Source organism: Penicillium subrubescens (assembly GCF_028828155.1).
Source record: "Penicillium subrubescens strain IBT 31985 chromosome Unknown utg000005l_segment0_segment0, whole genome shotgun sequence".
NCBI lineage: Eukaryota > Fungi > Ascomycota > Eurotiomycetes > Eurotiales > Aspergillaceae > Penicillium > Penicillium subrubescens.
In genome coordinates, this window is record NW_026643155.1 from 2,761,139 (window position 1) to 2,783,918 (window position 22,780).

Below are 22,780 nucleotides of genomic sequence, written 5' to 3' on the forward strand. Positions count from 1 at the left end.
TTACAAGGGCAGGTAGGGCGTGTACTTTTTTTAGATGGGCACATTTTCGCACAGTGTATATACCCAAATGGTCCACATTCAACTCGGGCCGTGCAAATAAAGAATAATATCAGTCTATCAGACTCAAGTTTCTTTTCATATTAAAGCATCTGACCAAATTTTTGTACATAGAAACAAGAGAAATCGAGACACCAAAAGCGCTATTTTACAATCGTTCCAAAGATAAAGGAATGCTCAGAACGAACCCCAAAAAAACCATCTAATGACCTGCCCCTTGCCCGCAAATGACAAAAACAAACCCCAGAGATGATGAGTTGGGAATAAGAAGGAGACGGAAGATCCGGGAAAAGAGATGTCTGCCGCGGTATAGAAGAAGCCGATTACTGCTTGCCGGAACCCATACCGAACATACCGGTGAAAGAGCCCTTCATGCTGTTCATCTGCTCCTGGCGAGCCTTCTCTTCTTCGGCGGCCATCTCGGCCAGCCACTTCTCGCCGTTCTCGCGGATCTCCTTGTCAATCATCTCGTAGTTCTTCTGACCGCGCTCACGGATCTGATCCCACAGCATCTTGCCCTGGGCGAGACCCTCCGAGGGCGACACCTCGCCGTCCAAAGTGCGGCTGGACTTCAGACCGAGAGCAGAGGCAAGGCTGCCCATACCAATAGAGGGCTTCTTCTTCTGCTCTTCGGCGAGCTCCTTCTCGAAGCGCTCACGCATAGCCTTCTCACGCTTGGTGAACTCAACGGGGATGCTGGTGCCCTCGAACGACTTGAGCACGGGACGAACATCCTCCACACCCATACCGGCAAGGTACTCCAGGAAGGGAATAAGGGCAACGAGGGTCTTGTCCTTGGAGTCACCGGTCCACTTGTCCAAAATGATCGCGTTCTCGGGCTGCAGGCGGGCGTGCTCCTCCTTGGTGTCGATCAGGATGACCTTGGACAGGTCACGGTTCAGATAAGACAGATCCTAATTAGGTAATATAAGTCAGACGAAAGCAATTGAGATGATTATCCGGCAGATGGACATACCTTGATATACTCGCCATCCTTGTAGCGTGTAGCCTCACGGAAGAGGGGCCAGCGGATGATACGGTAAGGGTCGAGTTTCCGGAGAACCTGGTCGGCCATCATACTGGGGACACTGGTGAACAGAACGAGCTCGTAGTACTGGTTGAGGTAGCGGAGGAAGTAATCGACACCAGGGCGCTTCGCAACACGCCACCCGTGCTCACGGCTCCACTCGCTGTGAACAAGGAGATCCTCCAAAGACAGAACCAGGGTGTAGGGCTGACGCTGGGTAGGGTCCTCATCGGGGAGTAGCTTAGGGAATGCGGGATCCTTGTAGTAGCTGGTGACCTCACCGGTACGGGCCTTAATACGACCCCACCAAAGACCAGGGCTCCAGCCGGATGGTGTCTCTGTGTGAGCACGTTCCTCCTCCTCGGTCTCCCAGTTGCGGCCCAGGTAACCCATACCAGCAATACCCGCGGCCAGCATCACAGCGTACATGATGTTGGCCATGCGGGCCTTGCGGCGGTCGAGAGAGGTTTCGTATCCGCTCTTGGGAATATCACCACCACTACGGCCGCTGCCATCCTCGCTATAATCTTCCGTTCGGGTGTGATCCTCTGTGATGTTCAGAGATCCCTTCCTCTGGCGTGCTTCTAGCTCTGCGGCCAATGTCGACGGGATACCCTGGGTGAGATCGGGGAGGGGTTGTTGGGGAATCTGCTCTGCTTCGGGCTATACGAATGAATCAATCAGAATGATGTGTTCTTCCGGTTCATGGTGGGTGATTGAGATAGATAGCTTACAGCGACTGGAGACTCGGACGCTTCGGTCTCCGACTTGGCCTGTGTATCAGACTCGGGCTGCTCAGCAGGAGTCTGTTTCTTTGCCGCCTTGGGCTTCTTGACTTGGGGCTCCTTGCCTTGCAACGACTCCGGGAGGGTATACGGAGCACTGTCCTTGCCCTTTGCGTACCACCGGGGTCGCTGAGCAGACAGAGCGGACACCCGGACGGTCGAGGCGAGGACGTTGCGCCTGGCAAGAGGCAGCACGGCACGGCTCAGCATGACTGGGATTGGCAAATATGAAATTATTAAAGATAGACAAGAAACAGTGCACTCATGCCCTTGCACTTTCAGCTTGGAAGAATCACGTCCTCGGCTTCGGGACGAGTTTCCCGCAGAAAAGTCGGCGCGCGGTGAATCGGGTGGACGAGAGGAGCCAACTACGCAGTTCCTATTTATTTTGCCCAAGTCTCACCCTGACAACTTTCCCTCTTTTTCTTCTCCATGAAAGTTGTACCCAGACATTAATTTGACCCTGCACGCGCTTCTTTTTACGCATGTCGGGTTGTATTAGCTGGGGAGACCAAATGAAGATTCTCTTCTGAATTCCCACTTCCAAGAGCCGCAGCGAAGGCATCCTCTGATGCTGTAGCTCCGTACGTGGGTTACATTCCTTTTTCGTCTTATTGATTCTTGATTTTGTTTGAGGTCTCATCTGCCTAGAGACGGAAAGATAATCTCCAGACTCTACCAGAAAAACCAAGAGATCAAAATACAAGTCATGCCGGCCCTCAGTTAAAACCGAACATCCAATCTACTTGAACTATGAACCCCGAGTCCAGTCCCTAGTCCCGTGCCGCGTACAATTGTTTTATAGACTTTCCCCCTCGCCACCTCAACCTTGGAACCTTCCCTTCCTCACCATGCGGCTCAAAAAATCACAAAGGGCCGAGTTCTTCGAGGAAGAAGAAATCATCCCCGAAAAGCCCGCGCCACGACGACGCATTCCATCCAAACCCTTCCGTCTTCTGGATTTACCGTCCGAGATCCGCGAGCGCATCTACCATTTCGCCCTGTTCACTCCGGCGCGGAAGAGCGCTCTGAAGAAGAATGGCACCGTGGGCGCATCCGCAAAGAAAAGCAAAGCTTTCTCCCCAACGTCACAGCGCATCGCGTTGTTCTTGACCTCGCGCCGTATTCACGATGAGGCCAGTTATTATTTCTACTCGACGCAAATTTTCCGGCTCTTCCCCGTGCAGGATTTCGCGAAAATGCCGACCGTCCGCCAACTACCCCGTCGCCACCGCGGTTCCGTGACCACGATCGAGTTGATTCTCGGGAATAGCTGGACTGCTCCGCCGCGAACATGGACTGTCAATCAGGGCTTGGGTCTGCACGATATGGTCCTCACGCGCACGTTGAAGGTCTTTCTCGAATGCGATCCCTCGCAGCCGATCTTTGAGGGTTTCCGGGTCTCCAAGGAATATTACACCGAGTTTGCGGGGCGACTTATGCGACAGGTTCTGGAACGACTGCCGGGTCTGGTCCAGGTCGAATTCGATGCGTATCCGTCGGTCCACAAGAACGGGTCTTTGATGACCCGGTTGCTGCAGGAGACTCGAGACTTTAACAAGAAAGTTCTATGGGGCCCAGAGAGAGGCTGGGTAGACGACGAAGACGATTATGATGATCCGGAAAAGGATCCGGCAGATGCGGCCATCGATGGCCTGCGTGCCTCTCATCCGGGGGTTGATTTTCTGGCAGACTCACTGCAGCTCGTGAGTTTAGAAACGGAGACGGTGGCCGCATAGACCACTTCGAAGTGATAGATGTGATAGACGTGATCATGATTTGGGATATAGTACATCGCGCGGCGTTATAGACTTGCTTTGGTGTTTTGATTACACATAGAAATATACAGATTTCGGTTCTACCGCCAAACTCCGTCGTCTGTAGGCTCTCGCGTCCCTGCCAGTCACTTGAGACTACTCAAGTACTCTAATGTCTAGGCTCTGAACAAGACCTCATGTTTGCCTAATGACTAGCCCAAGCGCACTACGTGCAGATGCCGTTTGATAGGATGAAATGAGAATCAAAGACAATGGTTCATAATTAGAGCGTTTTCATAGGTTTCATGCGCCTTCTAACCCTCTAAAGTTCCTCATCCACCTCCATGGAGGCATCGTTACCACCGTCCTTGGCTGCTGACTGCCGAGCAACAGATGCTTCCTTGTCAATCATCTGCCTCGACACGGCAACGATGTTATCCTCAATCAATTGCTGGCTGACGTCTTCGATGTCTGTTGAGGACAATTAGTAAATGTTACTGCATAGTAGCCAATATCAGGTTTAAACATACGCTTCTTCGGATCAACCTTGCCGACATATCTCGTCTTCAGCTGCTCTTTGGTCAACTCGGTCTCTTCCTTCACCCGCTTCTCGTAGCCCTCGGCAAGGCTGACGAGCTGTTTCATCTGATCCACGTTGTGCTTGCCCTCCTCATGGAAGTCGTTCATCTGCAAAGCCTCGGTCCACACATGCTTGTGCAGGCTCATCAGCATGTTCTCCTCCAGCCCTGTCTTCCGGTAGTTGATAGCAATGCTGTAGTAGTGGCGGTTGAGACCGTGAATGAGGGCCTGGATCGAGGGCTTGTTCAAGTGACCCAAGTTTGACGTTGTTTGGCGGGGCTCCTGGCCCATGACGACAGTCTGGGGTTGAATGAGACGGAAAGCATCGATGACAACCTTGCCCTTCACCGACTGGATGGGATCCACGACAACAGCGACGGCGCGGGGAGTGAGCTGCTCGAAGGATTGTTGGGTGTTGATATCGACGGAGGACAGCCAGCAGCCGAAACCGGGGTGGGAGTGATACCAGCCAACGACAGTCTCTGGCCTGTTCGAGCAAGAATAAAGAAAGTATGTTAGTGAAACTCCTCAATAATCTTATGGCAGCTACGGCCATAAACGTACCGTCCGGTTTGTCGGAGCATCTCCATCATCTTGGTCTGGAACACAGGGTCCACGGCCTCGACACTGACACCGGTACCACTTTGAGGCATAGCGAAAACATCCACCACTCGAACTGTATATTCATCGACAAACTCTCCCAGCATCAGGCCCATGACTTCCATCGGCACACCAGCACGGCCGTGTCGCAACATCTTCAACAAGGCAAGGGACGAGATATGGACGGTTTCGGAGTTATCAATGAGGTTTGGAGTATCCTGTATCATAATACAATTAGATTCCGACATGATATTCAAGATCATCTTTGGGATGTAGCTTATAAATGCAAGCGTAGGAGCTCAAATGCAGAGGGACACATGGCGACACCGAGGCCGCCACCATCATGACTTACACCACCGGGAGCACCACCACCCATGCCGATGCCTTGAGCGGCCTGTAGCATTCGGTTGATGCGGTCCATGATGACTGGAAGCAACTAAGCGAGTTGCAAGGAGAGAGAGATATGAGTGATTGATAGCTTCCCAACCGGAAGCTTCTGCGAAGTCGGAGAACTCAAACGACTCGAAGGAATATAACGCGGTGGATAGCGTTGCGCAGCAGTATTTAAGAGCAGTGCTATGGAAAGATGAATAGAGGCTTAAGCAACCGTTTGAATGAGAAGGGAAGTGTTCGCGAGGTGTTTGGTTGATGATCCAGGCGGCTCCAGGAGCTTGACTGACGAAGGCGGTCTGGACTTCTGCCGGCTATGGTGCCTTTCCCACGCGGCGATTGATTCTCTCAAGCCTCCCGTCTTTCCTTCAGCGCCATGAGCATGACAATTCTAGCCTGCCGTTGATCTAGCGTTGCCTAAATCCTTAGGCAGTCTCTGGTAACCTGGCTTGTCTGCGTTCCTGTGCTCCCCAGCTATAAAACCACCCCCATCCCCCTCATTGCTGCTTCCTTTACTCCGCATACTTCCTCTCTACCTTCTTGATTGAGATCTTCCCATACCTGCCGGCACATCCGACCAGTCTTTCGCCTACCAACGCGCAAAATGGCGGCTGAACCTGTTGCCAATGGCTCCGGTGCCAACAACAAGAAGGTGGCTTACTTCTACGACTCTGATGTGGGCAACTACGCCTACGTTTCGGGCCACCCTATGAAGCCTCATCGGATTCGCATGACCCACAGCTTGGTCATGAACTACGGGCTGTACAAGAAGATGGAGATCTATGTATGGCTTCCCTTGCTCTGTTAACTGTTTCTGGATAAAACCCTCCATTACTTACGCGCAAACTACTATAGCGTGCGAAGCCGGCTTCAAAGTATGAAATGACCCAGTTCCACACCGATGAATACATCGATTTCCTGTCGAAAGTGACGCCAGACAACATGGATCAGTTCTCAAAGGAACAAAGTCGGTACAATGTCGGTGATGACTGCCCAGTATTCGATGGTCTCTTCGAATTCTGCGGTATCAGTGCTGGTGGCAGCATGGAGGGTGCCGCCCGGTTGAACCGCGGAAAGTGCGACGTTGCTGTCAATTGGGCCGGTGGTCTTCATCACGCAAAGAAGAGTGAAGCCAGCGGTTTCTGCTACGTTAATGGTGAGAGATGATTACCTCTCCAAAAAAAAAATCGGCGCGCCTTAGCTAACCTTTCGTCTCATCAGATATCGTACTCGGTATCCTCGAGCTGCTCCGATTCAAGCAGCGCGTTCTCTACGTTGATATCGATGTTCACCATGGTGACGGTGTGGAAGAAGCGTTCTACACCACGGACCGCGTCATGACCGTCTCCTTCCACAAGTACGGCGAGTACTTCCCCGGCACCGGTGAGCTTCGCGACATCGGTGTCGGCTCGGGCAAATACTATGCCGTTAACTTCCCCCTGCGCGACGGTATCAACGATGCGTCCTACAAGAGCATCTTCGAGCCCGTGATCAAGAGCGTCATGGAGTGGTACCGTCCGGAGGCGGTCGTCCTCCAGTGTGGTGGTGACAGTTTGTCCGGCGACCGTCTCGGTTGCTTCAACCTCAGTATGCGCGGGCATGCCAACTGCGTCAACTTCATCAAGAGTTTCGACTTGCCGACTCTGATTCTCGGAGGTGGTGGTTACACCATGCGCAACGTCGCACGCACTTGGGCCTACGAAACCGGCATCCTGGTTGGAGATAACCTTGAATCCGAGCTGCCCTACAATGACTACTATGAGGTGAGACCTTTATGAGCTAGTGGTAAATCATCCGAAACTCAGCATACTGATAAAATTCACCAGTACTTCGCCCCTGATTACGAGCTTGATGTCCGTCCCTCGAACATGGACAATGCCAACACCAAGGATTATCTGGACAAGATTCGCAACCAGGTTGTGGAGAATCTCAAGCGCACAGCCTTTGCGCCGTCTGTTCAGATGACGGATGTTCCTCGCAATCCGATCCTTGACGGTATGGATGACGAGGCAGACGACGTTCTCGACGACCTTGATGAAGACGAGAACAAGGACAAGCGATTCACCCAACGTCGCTTCGACCAGTACGTTGAGAAGCCCGGTGAACTCAGCGATAGCGAGGATGAAGAGGTAAATGCCGCCAATGGTGTTCGCCGTCAGCCCGGTACTATTCGTCGCCGAAATCAAACCAATTACAGGAACATTGATGCTGCGGACTCTGGCCTTGATAGCGGTATGGCTACTCCGTTGGACGCATCCTCGATTGCCGACAACGAGATGGATTCTGCCCTGGACGCAAAGATGACAGACGTCCCAATGACCGAGTCTGGTGCCGTTACTGGTGCCGAAGGCCAGGATACTCCCATGGCTGATTCCGAGCGCATGGCTGTGGAAGGCGAGGATAATGGTACCTCGGCTGCTGTGTCTCAGCAACCTTCCCCTCCCGCACTCGATGAAGATACCGCCATGGAAGACGCCGTTGCGGTTGCCGAAGAGGCTGAGTTGCCAGGAGCTCTCGACACACAAGATGAAAAGAAACGTGAAGTTTCATCTGCCGCTGATGAGACAATCAAGGCGCCGCTATCTCCCTCCGGCGCTCAACCGGTGTCAAAGGAGTCTTCCGTGCCCGCCGCAGACGCCTCTGCAACAGAGCCTGCACCAGCGACTGGCGATTCGGAGTCAAAGCCAGCATCTGGAGTGACTACGGAGGAGCCGACAAAGAAGGAGGAATAAACCTCCTGTGATACAAGACATCAATATCGGGTCTAGGCGCAACGGACAATTGGGCAGAAAGGTGTTATCGGTTTGTCGGCATGCACGTATTCTGTTCGGCCATGGAGGCATGATCGTGTCTCTCGTCATACAAATTGCGGGGAAACGTTGTTTCGGACGTCGAGGGTCAGACGATTCTTGTCTATTTGGTCGGATGTGATCAGACAGATTTATCAAGGTTCATATCCAACATCATCCTGGAGTACGTCGTTCTAAATGGCTGGAAAGGGATCGGTTTTTGTCTCTTCGATCGAGTCTGCTCTATTTTTCTTTTCCTTTTTTCAATCGATTTGACTTATGATTCCATCTGTACAAGCGCGTCAATGAAAGCTTTTAATCCTACCTACAATACATGCAACGAGGAGACTACTCGATTCGTTCATTCATGTTCAGATAGCTTGGGCAATTTGTCGAAGCTCCTATGATTCCTTCTTACAGAGTAGCTCTAATATCCATGCACGGTATTTGTATCGAATTTAGCACATCTCGTCCATTCGTTATCTCTATTGATTGTCCCAACCTTGTACCTCGTATGAAGTATACAGTGCTCTCCAGCACGTGACCTTAAGGAGCTCCCGATGACCTAATCCATTTGCGGCCCTTCTCCTAAAGCGGCCTAGCGCTAGGGCAACCCCGTCCCACCAATCGGGGCGGCGCCAAGATTTTCCTCACCCACCAGCGCACTAAGCGAGACGAGAAAGCACTGTGGACGTTTCTTCGACTCCCGACCTGACCTTCCGTCGCCAACCCTTTTCGCCCATCTCGACAACCCCGATACTCAGCCATCATGTCTAAGAGAGGGTAAGTCTGACTGCCCTGCATTCGAATCAAACGCACCAAAAAAAACCACCCGGGAGAGTTTTCGCGGAGGATTTCGACGACCGGATACGCAACATCTTCAACATCGAATATCTCGACCTGGGAAGGGACTCTTTGGACGCGGCCGACTCGAATGCTACACACCGGAGAGAATGAACGGAATGACTGACTTGAATTGATGTATAGTCGTGGCGGTGCCGCCGGCAACAAGCTGAAGATGACCCTCGGTCTGCCTGTGTACGTTTCACCTTGAAGATTTCTCCTACGCCGTGTCCCTCGTCCAGTAAAGCTTCGACAACCCGCCAATTGCCAATCGCCATGGTCGAACCGATTTGCGCCTGCTCGCCAATACTCGCCAAATTTTCGATATCAAATTTCCGACAAGACCAAACTACGACGAATCGGCATTGGCGGGGAAAATATCGAAATCATCGGAAGAGGCGACACGGCCTGGGAGAATCAAAAATCAGCAACGCAACTGAAAACTAACGGTCTCGTTTCTCTCGAATAGCGGCGCCGTGATGAACTGCTGCGACAACTCCGGTGCTCGCAACCTGTACATCATTGCCGTCTGCGGTATTGGTGCCCGCCTGAACCGCCTCCCCGCTGCCGGTGTCGGTGACATGGTCATGGCCACCGTCAAGAAGGGAAAGCCCGAGCTCCGCAAGAAGGTCATGCCCGCCGTTGTCGTCCGCCAGAGCAAGCCCTGGCGCCGGGCTGACGGTATCTACCTGTACTTCGAGGACAACGCTGGTGTTGTAAGTGGACGATCCTTCTTTTCCAGTCGGGGGAAAGGGTGTGGAAGTGTATGAGACGAGTGCATGATTCAAGATCAATCTTCAGGGTTGTTTGGGATTATTTCTCGTCGCATACACTCTACCCCAGTCTTCCTCCCCGCATTTTATTTCTCTGCGTCAGCATACTCATTCTATTTTTCTACAGATCGTCAACGCCAAGGGTGAGATGAAGGGATCCGCCATCACCGGTCCTGTCGGTAAGGAGGCTGCTGAGCTTTGGCCCCGTATTGCCTCCAACTCCGGTGTCGTCATGTAAAGAGAGCAGTGAAAACGGAATAAAACAACAAAATTTCAACGATACCAAAACCTGACTCCTTGGGACCTGGGAATAACGGGGTGCATTTTATGGCATTATTGTGTGGAGAGAGAGAGAATAGCCAAAAAAGGCAAGAGGAATCTTAACGTGACGAATTCCACCGATGTTATTTCGAGCCGGTTTTATTTCCCTCCCTCCATTCGTGTTTTTTCTTCTCTTTGAACACTGGCGACTCGAGGAAGTATACTGAAAAAATACTACCTTTTTCATGACAACTTCTGGTGCTTTTGTATGATGCTGCTCTTGCTGTACGTTCATGGTTATGGGTTGATTTATGAATTCTCATGGCTTATGGCTCGGGATGTCATCTTGGGTGGACGTAGTTGTAGTTCTGCTTCCACGTAGAGAGAGGGAGGCTGTACAGCGTCACGGTAGTTTACCCAAACTCGGTGCTATCTCGATCTACCATGCGGAGCATAGCTTGAGTGTTCATACTAAGAATCTACATGACTATGTTCTGCTTATACTTTACGGAATGCATCTCCTGTCATGAAATCTCAAGCATCCTTATACGGTACTATACATAACTGCGAATATACATATCGATCGTGACAGGCAGTCAATCTATCTATTACCTCTTCGAGTCATCGTCACCACGAGCCTTACCCGGCGTCTGTCCTCTAGACACCTTCTCAACAGGCTTCTCATCCTTCGATCTCGACGCATCCCAATACGTCATCTTACTCGTCTCAAGCTCACCAGTCTCAGTGTCCAACACTCTCGTAACCAATACAAGTAATCCAACAATCACGGTGACCAAAATCAGCACATGCACCGTCCACCAAATATGCTGTACACCAGCCGGACACATCGTAATCTCGTAATCCCATTCACCAATGCTGGCATCAAACCAAGCCGAGAGAAGGCCCGCATTCCCTCCAAACTCGCCCATCATAGCGCGCAGGGTCACCTCGCGGATTGACGGGGTAGTCAGCTTCTCCGGTCTGTACTTGTTGAAGCGCTTGGCAGCCCACTTCCAGCTCTGAGTCTCAGAAGAGCCTTCGGGTTCGCCGGTTCTCTCGGCGGTCCGGTTGATATAGTGGATAACGTCGCAGCCGGTATGATCGTGGCCGGTTAGGATAAGTCCCTTCCGGCCATAGCCACCGTGAGCGGCATTCTCGTCACCATTCAAGCCGAAGATACCCTGCAAGATACCGCTAGCACTAATGTGATCACTGAGGTGGTTCTGTTCTCTCAGACCGCCGGACTTCCACCGCGGAACGCCATCCAGTCCATCGCTGTCATCTTCATCATGGAAAGTGAAATAGGGCCCATCGGTACAGATCCCATCTCCCTTGTGCATGGGCAAGTGTGTAAGAAGCAGGGTGAACGTTGAGCGGTCTTCAACCGGGTACAGGCGCTCGCTGATCAGGTCATTCAGGTACGAGTAGCTGCGAGTCTGAAGATCCTCCACCAAAGCAGGCGTATCAAAAAGAAGCGTGTTCAGATTGATAAGGTGCAACGTCGGCGTAATGACCGACCCATCAGAGTCGTTACCTCCACGCGAAACGGGAGGATGCTGGAAGCGAATATCCCAATCGGCGCGGCCAAACTCGCGCTCAAAGCGCTCCATCCGCGCCTTGCTCACGTCCCCTGCGTATCCGATATCGTGATTCCCCGCGATATTGATGATGCGCCTCGGCCAGGCTGGATCTGCCTCTGGTCCCAGGGGTTCCAATTGCTGCTTAGCATGGCCTTGACCACCAGCCAGCGCCCCCGTCGAGGTAAGATTATCATCCACGCGCTCTGCTCCACGGAAAACCCGTGTCCAGTATCGCGTACTGCGCCACGAGAATTCCTCATCATCAATCCATTGGCTCCCCAGAAGATCGCCCAGCACTGTTGTATGCGTTGGCCGAGTCCACCAGAACAGGGTACGATAGATATGCGCAAGATAGTAGTCGTTTCCGAACAGGTCTACCTGCTTCAGGGTCGCACGAACAGACCGGGCTACATCCTCGGTAACGAACGTCTTCAACCCAGTCGTAATATTATCGAGAACATTCTGGTCGAGGAGGGCCTTTGGGAGGGGCATCGTCGCAGAGGCTTCGACGACTGCTTCCTGAATAGCAGCCCAATGTTTGCGCATGCGCGGAACAAGCTTCCAATCAGGCAATGGCAGAGACGAGTCGCCTTCAAGCTGCGGGTCCGCGAGGACTAGCAGCCGAAAAATGGCGGGTTGGTTGTCCGACGTCGCGTCCGGGGTGCGGAGGTGTTGGAGGAAGGTATTGACAGCGACATTTTGCTGCAGCCTGCTGACAATCGAAGCGTTATCGCCAGTTGCGGATTGAACTCGAGGCAGAGGGAACCCACAGCCATTGAAGACGGGGTAGAGGTAGAGGTAGACGGAGGCTGCGAGGGTGACCGGGAGAAGGAGCGTAAACACGCGGCCGAGGAGCGCGCGGAGGAACATGAGGGTCGTGGGTCGTGGGTATTAAAAATGCTTATGAATGAATAATATACAGCATAATGAATATAAGGGTCAAAGGAGGGGAACTGCGAAAGGGAGGGAATGGCGCGGATTGTGGGTTAAGGGTGATAAAATAGCGGAGGCTACTCTGAACTGTAGCCCGCTCCACAAGTGGCTCCGCCTCAGCTACTGTAGTAGCAACTCGGCCTGCTCTGGAGTAAAATGCTTAAACATGAAATTGGCACTCTTTGATTGTATTGAAGAGTTCAATCTCTCTCCAGTGCTGTAGTATCCAATCTCGCATTATTGGTCATATTTAGGTGCTTGGTCAGCTACCTAAATTGCTGTACATATTTTCTATCAGGCATTCACAATGGGTGCCGTTTCCCGACAATATATAGTTCCAAACCCCTTCACACCTGCTACCCACAAGAATACATTCATGTAAGAAAACCTACAGCCCAGATTTACCAAATCTACATGGAGTGACACCAACAGAGAATAAAGCCAAGAAATTAAGATTATCTACAAACCCACGAATATTCGTATATAGGAAAAGATAATCCAAGATTGAGCCACAAATCACATCCACATCATTCCACCATATCAATCATCCTCCACATAAGCCAGAAATCATTCAACCTAGATCATCATACAGACAAAGTCTGCCCACATCAACCTTTCATATCCACGTCATTGTAGAAGAAAAGAAAAGAAAAGAAAAGATTGGCCGTAGCCAAAAAAAGAATGGAACGGAAAGTCGAGTTCGGAGATCGAGGGGGTATATCACATCAAACGCCAAAAGGGTAGGGGGTGCAAAGGGGGTAGTGTAGTGGGGAAGAGATAGATAGCAAAGGAAATAATAAAAGATCAGAGGGAAATATAGATAAACAGATAGAATGGGATGCAAAGGGGGAATGGGGGATTTCACGTAAATCCGGGGTAGATGGCAACAATAGATAGCAACTCGTTGAGATGGGGCTAGGAGCCCCTCGTGTGCCAGTAATGTAGCAAGATCTTCGGTGTCCGACAAGAAGGGTTTACTTCGATTCGGACTTGGCCAGCGGATCGGGGAGGAGAGGTGAGTTTCCAACCTCGATTTCACCGAGTGGATTTGGCTGGTGATCATTTGTGCCCTCAGTCTCGTTCTCCAATTGTTCATTTCCCGTGTCGGTGTACGAATTGGCAGCCGAGGAGGGCAATTTAGCCAGGTTCAGACCATCAATCCGAAGGCCCTTGTCATCTTCATCTTCCTCCAGCAATTGACCCGGTTGCTCCGAGCCGGTTGGAAGACTCATCAGCGCCGGCGGGCGTGTTTGCATCAGGCGAGCCTGTTTGAGACTGATGGTCTTTTGCTTGTTTGAAGTTTCCACCTTTCCAGACAGGTCACGTTCGATGGTCGCTTTCATTAAGGCGGCCATCCAAAGACGGCCTTCCTGAACGCTGTCGACCTGGAAGTAGTGGGTGGTCGGCTTGGTGAACTGCACGGTACGCGAGTTGTTCGATTTCGGAGGCACCAGTTTGAAGAAGAATGGACCGTTGCCTTCCTTGCTCGCGAGCGAAGCAAGGACGGCGGGCGTGGTGAGCTTGTCGGTAGCACTGGCGTTGGCGTTGGCGGGCTGTGCGGTGGAGCCAGTGACTGTTGCGTGCAGAGCGATGATGGGGTCATTGTCGGCCCGCAGCACACGATGAGCGGTAATATCGATCAGACCTCTCTCTTCCGTGTCTTCTTCGGAGTAGTAGTAGGACAGACGGCGACCGCGTAGGACAAACAGCCGGGGCTTCCATGTGGTCATCAAATTGGACGACCGTTTCTTCATCCAACCACTATAGTCGCAGCCGTCTATCTGCTCTCTGGGAGACTTCTTCTCCAAACCACGAGTGTAGGCGCTAGTGTCCTTCTTGGACTTGACAGTCCGCGGCCGAACGACAAACCCGGCACCATCAACGGCCTTGCCAGAGCCATCTGTACTGTGGCGTTCAGAGCTCTTGGACGTGGCAGATGGAGTAGTAGATCCAGTACGACCAGACATGGGATCGTAATCGCGAGGCGAGACCGGAGCGGAATTGTCACTACCACCTTTGGCAACAACATCAGAGATGGTACGTAGGCCGACTGCTTTTCGAATCTTGGGTCCGGCACCGCCCATCTTTGGCAGCTGGAAGGGCATAGTTGAAGAGCGAACATTGCCCTCTGCCTTGGTATCCGCCTTGATATCCCTCACGTCGGCCTTGTTGTCGGCCTTGGAGTCGTTCTTGGTTCTGATCAAAGGCCCAAAGCTCGAGAAGAATCCAGACTTGCCTTCGGGGTTAGAAGACTGCGACTCGTTCCCGCTTCGAGTGGAGACCCGAGTACTCATGCTCCTGAATCGACTCTTAGGTGGGGTTCCATGATAAGCCTGGGCAGCAGGCGAGACATGGGGGGCTGCATCGCGCATAGAATCGATACTGGCAATCCGAGATTGGCGCTGGCCTGCACTTCTGATTCGGTAGGGGTCTTCCGCGTAGCTTGACTTTCGAGAATGGCTGATGCTACCCCCGGTGGAGGTTCGCTTCTGCAAAAGGCGTCGAGACCGGCGCGAGTCCACCTCGGTTCCAGAAAAGTACCCTCGCTCAAGATCGTCGTACTGCTCTGGAGTGTTAGGTTCCGACCCGGTGACTTGCGGTCCGCGGTAAGCTGAATTCCCAATGGATGTTCCCGGGCGAGCAGGCAACGGTTGAGGTCCACTGTTGAGCGTCCACGATCGATCGAAAGAAGGCTTTTTCTGGTGGCTGCCATTTGTAGCAAAATCAGGCATACCACGGGTGGTGGCATCGATAGAAGAGTGTCGCCGATTGTAGTCACGGATCGAAGCTGCTGACACTCTTCTTGGAGAGTCATTGCCGAATTGAGGCGTCATGGGGGTCATGGGAGAGCTGCCGTTGCTAGCTAGCCTTGGATGTTGTCCAGGAAGGGTGGAAATCCGAGGCACATAGCCTGAGCCAGTTCTTTCAGAGACAGATGGGATTCTGGGCAGGAATGGACCAGTATGACCTGCGCGAGACAGTGAGCGCTCTTCGGGGACTGCAGGACCCGCATAGCTAGAAATTGAGCCCCTCGCAGGTTGTTGTGTCTGGGGCTTGATGCCCTTCACTTCCTCTTGGAATGCCTTGATCTTGTGCCAGGTCTTGAGTCGCTTGCCCATGACACCAAGATCAAAGTGTTTCATGAAAATGGTATCCTGATCCATCTCAAGAATCACATCACCAGTAATTTCCTCCCTTTCGAAAATATCGCAATGGCTGGGATCTACCCCAAGTTCACGCAGATGCTTTGATGTCTCGGCGGGGGTCCAACAGCGAACTTCATCAACTGTTGGCTGTGTGTTTTCTTCTTCGTCTGTCTCGTTGCCATTGATGTAGGAAATACGATGGCTCAGGTGACTGCTGTATTCGCTTCCCGAATCATTGATCGTCTTTGCCTCTTGCGTGGACACACTATGACGAGGGGTGTTCATGTCCGTGATGTGCTCGTCGATAACACTCAATGTCTCATTCATCACAGGGCTATCCTCACCATTCGTATGGCTATCAATGGACCTGCGAAAAGCATCTTGAATGTTTGCGGCTAGGCTTGGGCGCGGTAGCGGAGACGAAGCAGAGCGTTGTTGCTGGGGAGAGCCCAGAACCTCGGAGGTGCTGGCGTGTCGCGATGCCTGAGGTGTTGTTTGCTCGCTTCCAATAGAATTGAAAGACGTATCAACGGGAGTGGATGGCTCCATCTCCGTGGGTGACTCCGTGTGTTCGGATGCAATTACCCCTGGGGGTGCGGGGTCGGTCTGGATGTGCTCCAGCGAGCTGGGAAGTCTATAGCTAGTCGGAACCTCGTGGGCATGCGCCTTTCTAGTGAAGCCTACATCAGGGTGTTAGTGGTGGCTTGTTTTTACCCCTCTTCTTCTCCGTTCTAGAACCCCATGTGTGGGCATCGGAGGCGCATACCTGCTGGGAAGAGGCCCTTTTGGCCGGTTCCGGGGTGTTCGCCCAGCCACCATCCATCCTGAAATTCTTCATCCATCTCCTCTAGCAAAATCACATCGCCACGCTTCATTCGCAACTCATCATCTCCACGCGGGGTGTGTTCATCTGTGACCTGTTAGGCGCATTGGTCTTGGGCGAGCGATTGCGGAGGGGGTGCGCAAGAGACCTCGCGCGAGCCGATCGATGGTCGCAAGCTTGGGCGGGACTTACGGAGAACCCAGAGATAATTCCCGCGCTGGACATTCAGAGGCGGCGCAGGGGTTGCGTGCGCATTGGCGGCCATTTTGTCGAGGATTGATCGCAAGACTCGTTTCCGTCCGGTCTTCCAGGATGGGAGCCGAGGCCGAAGAGCGAATGGTTCGGGATGGACAAGTTAAGCGTAGGACATGGGGGCCGTCGTAGCCCTTCCGGGGGAAGTAGACAAACAAGCAATCGAGTTATTGACTGTCGGTCGGGAATCTTGCGATGGTTGAGATATGTGAACTCGGGGAAAAGGGGAGGGAATGCAACAGGAGCAGGAGGAATCTAGCGCGTGAAAGGCGAGAGCACACGGTCAGGGCTTTAGGTCATTAGCTCGCGGGGTTCGGGAGGGTAGACTAACCTCAAAAAGTGGACCGGAAGCTTCGCTCTCGAAGCGCGCGCAGGGTTCAGGTGCTCAGTGCACAGATGAAACAGCCGTTGAGCGGGTTGATGGAGGGGGAGATCTTTAGGGCGTGGCAGGTTCGATCTACCAATCCAGTGGGCCGGACGGATGGATCCTGGCGTAGATTCTTTGGATCTGAAGAATGAGACCTCCAGTGGATGTTTGTTGGGATTGTTGAGTAGGAAAGTCGAACGAGTACGAAGTACGGAGTAGTCCAAGTCTTGGAAGTACAGTAGTCGAAAGGACCAGTGTGTGGTGGTTCCACCACAAAACCCACTAGAGGCGATATCGTCACTAAGGGAGGCAAGCGAAAAAAAAGAGGCGTGGGCTAGCGAAGCGACCACCAGACAAGAAAAAAAAAAAAGAGCCACCAGATATTTCCTCCCAGGCGATTTAGAACAACCCAAATGGGGCCCGAAGTGACGTGTGCGGCCGTCAAAGGGTTTTCGAGGGTTCTGGATGCTGGTTAATCCACAATTCCACGGTTCGATGGTTGAATGAGAGGGGACCCGCACTGGAGGTCTTGTAGGTCTTGTACTTTAGAGTCTTAGCAGTCCACCAAGTAGTCCGGCTTGGCCTTGGCCAGCTTAGGCACTGACACTGACAGTAGCTGGTTATAAAGGCCTGCGAGTCTACGACAAGGTGGATTGGAAAGACGAGCGGCTGAGTGGGTTGCACGGCAGTTGGCTGAGGGGCGCAATTGGGGAAGAACCGGGGAACTGTCAAGATTGGTGGATTATTGGAGGACTGAAGAAGGAGGGTAATTTTTGAAGAGGAGATAAAGGAATAGAAGAGTAGAAAAGATAAGATGGATCTCTAGTCAACAATAATCAGTTCGCTAAGAGCTTTTATTGACGAGTCAATAGACGAGTGTGGATAGGTCGACCGTTCTCTGTAGAGTCGTACTCTGTTTCGAGGACTCGGGACTGATGGATGCATCCAGAGGAATGTGGTCATGCTTGCAGCCCAACAGCACCAAAAGTACTGGTAGTGCCTGCTAGGACTGTGTAGCAGAGTAGTATTAGACAGTCTGGTGTGAATATTGGTCCCAAACAATCCGATTATTAGGCAATAGTTACTCTGTACTGGACCAACTTCCACTTAGGAAAGTCCGATGATCAGCGCCGATCTATACAACTCCGGAGCTTCGACTAAGATTGATCGTACCATCACAATTGTCTTGATTACAATTCAAATCGTCGGCACTATAACCTGTGTATCTATGAGGAAGAGTAGGCTAATATACTAGTAATGTGATGATATCTGCATAGTTAATGCCTGAGAAAGTATCACAGACTCGTCCATGGCGAATCCTCAAACTTATACTGTAGTTCCCAGCCAGTAGATCGGCAGAGATATGCCTAGGCGTCCGATCCAAGCACCACACTCAATTAGTCTCGTAGGGTACTCCGTACATGATAACAAACATGCAAATTCGGTACATTGTCTGTACTTTGTGCTTCCTGGTATACCCTGTCATCCTTGTCTAAACAGGTCCTTGGTACTTCATCCGCCGCGAAATCTAGGCAAAAGAACACTAGGGCATTTCATGAGAAATGAACGTTGGTCTTCTATAGAAGCTGAATAGTTTGGATGAATGGGTCTAATTATCTAATATTCGTAATCTAACTACCATCTAATGTATACTGTTAGTCCGACCAAATCATCGGTGTACTCCCGCATCTTCAGAAGCCTTTCCCCCTCCGTTCCACCCAATCACCAGAAAAGAGTGCAATAAAGCAAACTGGTAACCAGTTGATCAGAGTTACCCCATTAAATAGCTGGAAAGGGCTGGTGTGATGGGACGAATTAAGCCCTTCTCTGTACATAAGAGTTGGTGGAAGGCTGTGGCGTCTAGTCGGTGACCCATTGGTACTTTCTTTGTTCTTTGTCCAAACCACTTCAGAGCAAACACTCTGTTGCTCTTAACCAGATCCCTTTTCCTTCCCAGGGTCCTGACGATGACCTTCCCTTCGCCATGGTATCTCCCACGCTCCAGCGATCACGTCGCCCTGTCGATCATCATCTTGAAGAGTCCAACTCCACTGCAAGCTTGTTCCTGGGCGGAGTGCGGAGGGATTGGATGGCTTCGGCGGGGACCAGCCCACGCGAGGCGAGACCGGCCGCCATGTCTCCTCCGAAACCTCTGAATTCTCATACAGTGGCTGCTCCGTCCAAGGTCTCTCAAGGGATTGATCCCCCTGGACCTGCAGAGCTTTCCTTGATGTCACCTGTGACACCAGATGCCAATCTGCAACCCTCCGTCCCCTCCCATCCACCCGCCCGCAAACCCGACCCTCCGACGGCTGCACTTCCCTCGCCTGTCCCAAGCCCTGGCGCTCATCCGAGCCCGAGTCTTTCTCCCCGTCCCACAATTCCCTTGAACGGTTGTCCCGTCGTGGCCGTGGCGGTTCCACCAGCGTCTGACAAGCCGCCAGCGGTGACGGCGGTGACAGCTCAGCCGCGTCGCGACGAGAACGCGAGCCCCCGCCAACCATCCTCGAATCAACCATCTCCTTCAGTACACCATTCGACCCCGAGACAGAGCCTGGCGGAGGTAGCAGAGCCATCCGAAATCTCGTGGTCTAATGCACCACCCACCACCGCTCCTAGCCCACGACCGCTACAAGTGATCACTGATGGCCTTCAAGCTCATTCTCTACAGACTCCAAACGGCCCGAACCAGAGCCCTTCGGTGGGACCTAACGCGGGTTCTCACACGTCGGGGAGCCACGCGATAGGGTCGCCATTGCCACAAGCGACCCCAATCCCGCATGTTTCTTCTCAAGACCTGAATTGGCCATCCTCAACCGACTGGATCCAGTGGAACCTTCGTGCGAATGCACTGCTGAACGAAGCGAGAGCATGCTCGCCGCAGCTGGGTGGACCCAGGGCTCTGCTCCTGCTGAATAGCTTTGTTGACAGTGACAAAGACATCTTCTACTTGGTGCTGCACCAGATCTTTTGTGAGATGTCCAGGGATGCTCATGGATTACTTGCAAAACTTCCGGTCCTCCGCCACAGTCGTTGCCAAGTTGGCTTAACCAGACTCGCGGAGCTCCTAGAGGACAATTCCAGACTGCCCCCTTCTTTGTTGGAAGCATTTTGCGCATTTCCTGTCCGCCTAGACGAGTATATGAACGCTCCATGGTACAAACTGATTCTCGAACAAGTGGTAGGCTGCCTCTCATGCCTAGTAACTCAATTATCACTTTTAAAGACCGAGACTCAACAAAAGATTTATGAGCGTGGTTATCCACCACTGGTGAAGGAGCTGAGGCAGGATTATGGTGTCAAATCACCAGTCCTACTGGGCGTGATCTTTATGTCTATATGTCGGCATGTCTATGAGCCAGCGAAAATCGATTCTCTGCAACTCAAGTTCAAGAAAGACTTGTTCCTTGTTTCGCACCACGCGGGTCAAGATGCCTATTTTGCCCTGATCGAAGAATATCGACAGATTCCGATGAAACCGAGGCATATGGCTCCCGGGCCACGAATGCCGGCCCCTCAGAATCAGCACCAACCCCAGGCTCAAGGTGCAACAGCGCCTGTTGGACATTCTCGTCCTTCTGTCTCGTCTCCCGTGGCCAGCTCCCCAGCTGCTGTCAGTTCCACAATGCAAGCCAACGGACAGCCTCGCCCCGCTTATCGTTCGCCTCATACACAGTCCCCAAATATGCCTAATGTTCCCCCGACCTTTCAAAATGTCCAGTACATGAACCAATGCGGTCGTCAAATTTCAGCCGAGCAAGCGTGGCAGATGCATCAAAGGGCACAAGCGCAAATAGCGCAGGCTCAGGGCCGTCCGGCACAGCCTGTAATGCTCCAACCAGTCGACCCAGGACAAGGCCAGGGACAAAATGCTCAGATGGGACCGATGGGACCGCTTTACATGATCGCTGCAGATCAGTCGCCTCAAGTCCTTGTTCCGGTCACTGCCATTCCCTCCCAACTCGTCACCTCGCCGTCGCCGTCTCAATACTCCATGCCTGGCTTGCCTGGCCATGTGATTCAGCAACAACAGCCCCAGTCTCCGCACCAGGTTCAGTATCAGCAGCAGCAGCAGCAACCGCAGTACCCACCGACAACCACACAATTCTCTGCTGCATCCCACGCAGTTCATACGGAGGTAATGAGTCGAGCCAGTCACTCGAGGGCATGGCAACCTTCATCAGTACGGCCTGTCCCCGTCTCGTCGCCAGTGGTGCAGGTTCCCCAAACCCAGACCGGCCAACCTCGTGCGCCTGTTGCGTCGCCTCTACTCCCAGCCGCAGGTTATAGAGCGCCGCAGACAGTGCAACCCAACCCGATGCGACTGGGTCTGCACCAAGCGGACCTTCGGGAACCGTTTAAGCAATTAGTGCGACAGACGCCGGGCGGCTACAAAGAAACTGCCTTGTACCAATACCTGAGTGGATTCTTGCTGAGCCCAACACGGATCGATCCAAACGTCTTTAATTATCGCTGGAATTTCTCCATCTCGGCCGAAGACTACCAGCGCTTCCCCCGCTATGCCGACAGAGGACAAGGTCAACGATCGATTCGAACATACCAGCCGGGTTGTCGGACTTACCGCCTGCGTGCCATTGCCCTGCCTGACTCTCACAAGGAAAAGATGCAATCATTCTGGCCAACAGCAAACACTACCTGGCCCAGTGTGTTGTACATCTTTGTGAACAACAAAGAAATGTACGTCCGGCGGAAAGTACATAACGGAAAGGACCTTCCTTTGGACATCACCAGACATCTACGCGAAGGCGAAAACGAAGTCAACGTCCACCTACTCCTAGGCCCTGGCGAGTGTCAGAAATTCCAGTACGCGATGGCTATCGAAACCATGGAGGTTTCTGAGTACAACGAGGTTCTCGCCCGGACACGCCATATCCTAGCGAGTGAGACCCGTGCCAACATCAAGAAGCGACTGAAATCGACCACCGATGACGACGAGCTGGCCGTCGTCACCGACAGTTTGACCATCCCACTCATCGACCCCTTCATGGCGCAAGTCTTCAACACCCCCGCTCGTTCCACCCACTGCAACCATATCGAGTGTTTCGACCTGGAAACCTTCGTCACAACCCGCAAGTCCCAGTCCGGCCCCACGGCAATGAACGACAACTGGCGTTGTCCAATCTGCAATGCAGATGCTCGACCGCAGTTCCTAGTTGTGGACCATTTCTTCGTTGATGTCCGTGAGGAGCTCAAGAAAGACGGTCGTCTGGAGACTGCCCAGTCGATTGAGGTCCGGGCCGACGGGAAGTGGTCTGTCAAAGTCGTCACCGAAAATGGTTCTCCCTCCAGCCCAAAACAACGTCAACTTTCCCAGACGTCTTCGTCTGCCAAGCGCAAGGCGGACAGTATGACTGGCGCAGCGGAGCAGCCTTCTCGTACTAAGCATGAAAGCCCTCCAGATGTCCCCGCCCAGGAACCCACCATCATTGAAATAGATTAATGATGCTCACTGATTCTCGACTTCATTCCACTTTTTTCATTCGACAGAAAAAAGCCGGCTATCCGTCAAGAGTGTTGAGCTTTTTTCTAGTCTTTCTCCTATTCCTATCCCCCAAAATGTTTTTCTTTGGCCCATGGCCACCCTCGCGTGCATTACACAGCGATATACCCCCCTCGTTTCCATTGTTAAAAGCAGATTGTCATGACTGATACGGATTTTGCTGGCGTTGATTTGAGTTCTTTTTTCTGCTCTAGGTTTAGATCTCTGGGCTCTGTCTTCCTTTTTATCTTCTACGGCAAGATTATCTCTGAATACAATGCTTGCCTGACCTCTGAATGAGGACTTGATTTTTCCAAT

At 52.3% G+C, this 22,780-nt stretch overlaps 8 protein-coding genes across 8 annotated transcripts; 4 read left to right on the forward strand and 4 right to left on the reverse strand.

Moving 5' to 3' along the window:
• Positions 1–380: 380 nt before the first annotated feature.
• On the reverse strand, positions 381–2,079 carry N7473_007518 (protein translocase subunit TIM50; the record flags this gene model as incomplete). The annotated part of the gene is made up of 3 exons (XM_057153458.1): positions 381–971; positions 1,034–1,747; positions 1,819–2,079. The coding sequence occupies 3 exons, from the start codon at positions 2,077–2,079 to the stop codon at positions 381–383; spliced, it is 1,566 nt and encodes a 521-aa protein (XP_057007796.1).
• Positions 2,080–2,720: 641 nt separating this feature from the next.
• On the forward strand, positions 2,721–3,608 carry N7473_007519 (uncharacterized protein; the record flags this gene model as incomplete). Its single annotated transcript, XM_057153459.1, has 1 exon — positions 2,721–3,608. One exon carries the CDS (start codon positions 2,721–2,723, stop codon positions 3,606–3,608), a length of 888 nt encoding a protein of 295 aa, XP_057007797.1.
• A 340-nt stretch (positions 3,609–3,948) lies between these two features.
• Positions 3,949–5,226, reverse strand: N7473_007520 (proteasome regulatory particle lid subunit RPN11; the record flags this gene model as incomplete). The annotated part of the gene is made up of 4 exons (XM_057153460.1): positions 3,949–4,097; positions 4,157–4,692; positions 4,770–5,023; positions 5,158–5,226. 4 exons carry the CDS (start codon positions 5,224–5,226, stop codon positions 3,949–3,951), a joined length of 1,008 nt encoding a protein of 335 aa, XP_057007798.1.
• A 334-nt stretch (positions 5,227–5,560) lies between these two features.
• rpdA (histone deacetylase RPD3) lies at positions 5,561–8,348 on the forward strand. Its single transcript, XM_057153461.1, has 4 exons — positions 5,561–5,979; positions 6,051–6,351; positions 6,417–6,958; positions 7,022–8,348. The coding sequence occupies exons 1-4, from the start codon at positions 5,800–5,802 to the stop codon at positions 7,925–7,927; spliced, it is 1,929 nt and encodes a 642-aa protein (XP_057007799.1). The 5' UTR covers positions 5,561–5,799; the 3' UTR covers positions 7,928–8,348.
• A 301-nt stretch (positions 8,349–8,649) lies between these two features.
• On the forward strand, positions 8,650–10,337 carry N7473_007522 (60S ribosomal protein uL14). Its single transcript, XM_057153462.1, has 4 exons — positions 8,650–8,767; positions 8,972–9,022; positions 9,297–9,543; positions 9,728–10,337. Exons 1-4 carry the CDS (start codon positions 8,754–8,756, stop codon positions 9,836–9,838), a joined length of 423 nt encoding a protein of 140 aa, XP_057007800.1. The 5' UTR covers positions 8,650–8,753; the 3' UTR covers positions 9,839–10,337.
• A 132-nt stretch (positions 10,338–10,469) lies between these two features.
• Positions 10,470–12,311, reverse strand: N7473_007523 (uncharacterized protein; the record flags this gene model as incomplete). The annotated part of the gene is made up of 1 exon (XM_057153463.1): positions 10,470–12,311. One exon carries the CDS (start codon positions 12,309–12,311, stop codon positions 10,470–10,472), a length of 1,842 nt encoding a protein of 613 aa, XP_057007801.1.
• Positions 12,312–13,348: 1,037 nt separating this feature from the next.
• On the reverse strand, positions 13,349–16,608 carry N7473_007524 (putative polarized growth protein (Boi2); the record flags this gene model as incomplete). Its single annotated transcript, XM_057153464.1, has 3 exons — positions 13,349–16,200; positions 16,287–16,430; positions 16,536–16,608. 3 exons carry the CDS (start codon positions 16,606–16,608, stop codon positions 13,349–13,351), a joined length of 3,069 nt encoding a protein of 1,022 aa, XP_057007802.1.
• Positions 16,609–18,946: 2,338 nt separating this feature from the next.
• On the forward strand, positions 18,947–22,423 carry N7473_007525 (MIZ zinc finger domain protein; the record flags this gene model as incomplete). Its single annotated transcript, XM_057153465.1, has 1 exon — positions 18,947–22,423. The coding sequence occupies one exon, from the start codon at positions 18,947–18,949 to the stop codon at positions 22,421–22,423; it is 3,477 nt and encodes a 1,158-aa protein (XP_057007803.1).
• Positions 22,424–22,780: the final 357 nt, after the last annotated feature.